We start from the raw sequence: 2,318 nt of genomic DNA, 5'->3' as shown, positions 1-2,318 counted from the left end.
TAAGTCTATTCTATTCATCATTTTCAAACACCTATGGTCCTGGTTTCGCCAGGTGGGATCTTTCCACTACGCCAAACAAATAAAAAAGAATTGTCGCTTTCACCAGTCCAACAAATTCCACACGAAAATTATTAACCCAAAAAACCCATAATTATTGATGGTCGGTAATATTATATGGTGAAATTCGAGTCATCAATGGAGGTCACTAGGCCCCATTAGCCACCCACTATTCCTGTATTTAAACCATCACTCACCAGTGGGAGAAAAGCCATCAGCTGAAATTTCTAAGAGTTCTTGTTAGTGAAAGAGAGATAAGAGAATGGAGAACAGAGAGGAAGATGTCCGACTTGGAGCCAACAAGTTCGAGGAGAGGCAGGCTATCGGGACGGCGGCGCAGACCGAAGACAGGGATTACAAGGAGCCGCCGCCGGCGCCGCTGTTTGAGCCGGGGGAGCTAAGTTCTTGGTCGTTTTACAGAGCTGGGATCGCTGAATTCATCGCCACTTTTCTGTTCCTGTACGTGACTATCTTGACAGTCATGGGGTATAAAAAAGCCACTTCCAAGTGTGCTACTGTTGGTATTCAAGGCATCGCTTGGGCGTTTGGGGGCATGATTTTCGCTCTTGTTTATTGCACTGCTGGGATTTCAGGTCATCTTCTTAGCTGAAATTTCTAAATTAATCAAGATCTTGATTTGACTAGTGGTTGTACTTGTGGGAAATTTTTTTTATGGTTTGTTTCTGAATCAAAAGTCTTGATGAAATGAAACTAAACTACAGGGGGTCACATCAATCCGGCGGTGACATTCGGCCTATTCTTGGCGAGGAAACTGTCCTTAACACGAGCCCTGTTCTACATGGTGATGCAATGCCTAGGGGCCATCTGCGGTGCTGGTGTGGTGAAGGGATTCGACAGGAAACTTTACCAGACAGCAGGCGGCGGCGCCAACACCATCAGCCCTGGCTACACCAAGGGAGATGGCCTCGGTGCCGAAATCATCGGCACTTTCGTGCTCGTTTACACCGTCTTCTCCGCAACCGACGCCAAGCGTAGCGCCAGAGACTCCCACGTCCCAGTAAGTCCTCATCTCAAACAGATTCCATGCATTTTTTGTTGTACCTTTACTATTTCATATTCGCAAAACTGATGAGTTCATGATATATTTCAGATCCTGGCACCTCTGCCTATCGGATTCGCGGTGTTCTTGGTGCACTTGGCCACCATCCCCGTCACCGGCACGGGCATCAACCCCGCCAGGAGTCTTGGAGCAGCCATCATCTTCAACGACAAACAAGCTTGGGATGATCATGTACGCTAAAAAAAATTCTTCCTTGCGATCTTTTTCATCATATCCCCTTTCCAAATACTCCAAACAACAATCTTGATCACATTTTTTTTAAAAAAATTTTTGCAGTGGGTGTACTGGGTTGGACCATTCATCGGGGCAGCACTCGCAGCTCTCTACCATGTAGTGGTGATCAGAGCCATTCCATTCAAGTCCAGATGATTTTTCTGCCAACACAAAACACAGACCCTTGGGGGGATTGAATCTATCATCTTCAACATGTGGCCAATGTCTCTTTTTTTTTTTTTTTTTGGGTAACTTTTGTTTGGTTTGTTGTACGTATGCATTTGGAGTCGCCAACTGTGTTATATTATGATTATTATTCCATAAGAATGTCATGTGCTCTACTTGGTTAGGTTGGCTGTGGTGTCACTGTATTATTTGTATGGCTGTGAAAAATGGGAAGTTGTCGTAGCAATAATAGAGCCGACCAGTCCCTACATTGTCTCTCTTCTTTCGTTTTCTTGAATAATAATTTGTCCAGCTTGGCCCTCCACAACTTGCATCACGCGTGGTGCTTTTTATCCAACGCCCACCGAACGATGGTCGTTGGATCGCTGAGAGGGATCGGACGGTTCCAACTACGTCGGGTGTGTTTTTTTTTCTTACTGAAACGTCCATCAAACGATAGTCGTTGGATCTCCAAAACATGAGTGGATAGAATGGTTTTGATTGTGTTTCTTTCGTTGTGGTGTTTTTACCGACTTGCCCACCAAACGATTGCAAATTAAAACTCTATAACATGATGATCTCAGGACACGACTTGGAGGACTTTATGGTCCGATGTAAGTGTATTTCACTTGGTTTGTGGGGTCCCGTGGCCTAGAGTAATGCATTTGACTTATCAAATGATAGGATAATTTAGGTTAGGTTTCATTTTCAAGTTAACGTTATTTAAATTGCTAACTATTATTATTTTAAAGTCGCACACTGACGATTCTGAAAAGCAACTCAATTATTGTAATATACCAAA

The 2,318-nt window shown here is 43.9% G+C and overlaps 1 protein-coding gene across 1 annotated transcript; it reads left to right on the top strand.

Moving 5' to 3' along the window:
* Positions 1-239: 239 nt before the first annotated feature.
* Positions 240-1,787, top strand: LOC140859787 (aquaporin PIP1-2). Its single transcript, XM_073262348.1, has 4 exons — positions 240-650; positions 780-1,075; positions 1,169-1,309; positions 1,415-1,787. Exons 1-4 carry the CDS (start codon positions 320-322, stop codon positions 1,505-1,507), a joined length of 861 nt encoding a protein of 286 aa, XP_073118449.1. The 5' UTR covers positions 240-319; the 3' UTR covers positions 1,508-1,787.
* Positions 1,788-2,318: the final 531 nt, after the last annotated feature.

Source organism: Henckelia pumila, chromosome 4 (assembly GCF_033568475.1).
Source record: "Henckelia pumila isolate YLH828 chromosome 4, ASM3356847v2, whole genome shotgun sequence".
Taxonomy (NCBI): domain Eukaryota; kingdom Viridiplantae; phylum Streptophyta; class Magnoliopsida; order Lamiales; family Gesneriaceae; genus Henckelia; species Henckelia pumila.
Note: the sequence above shows the minus strand (reverse complement) of the source record. Positions and strands in the feature narration are given on the sequence as shown.

Excerpts from the sequence above, each read along its gene's own strand:
- LOC140859787 (XM_073262348.1), top strand. The coding sequence starts at position 320 with ATGGAGAACAGAGAGGAAGATGTCCGACTTGGAGCCAACAAGTTCGAG. Across the intron at positions 651-779 it reads TTGCACTGCTGGGATTTCAG|GGGGTCACATCAATCCGGCG; the intron begins GTCATCTTCTTA and ends ACTAAACTACAG. Across the intron at positions 1,310-1,414 it reads AACAAGCTTGGGATGATCAT|TGGGTGTACTGGGTTGGACC; the intron begins GTACGCTAAAAA and ends AAATTTTTGCAG.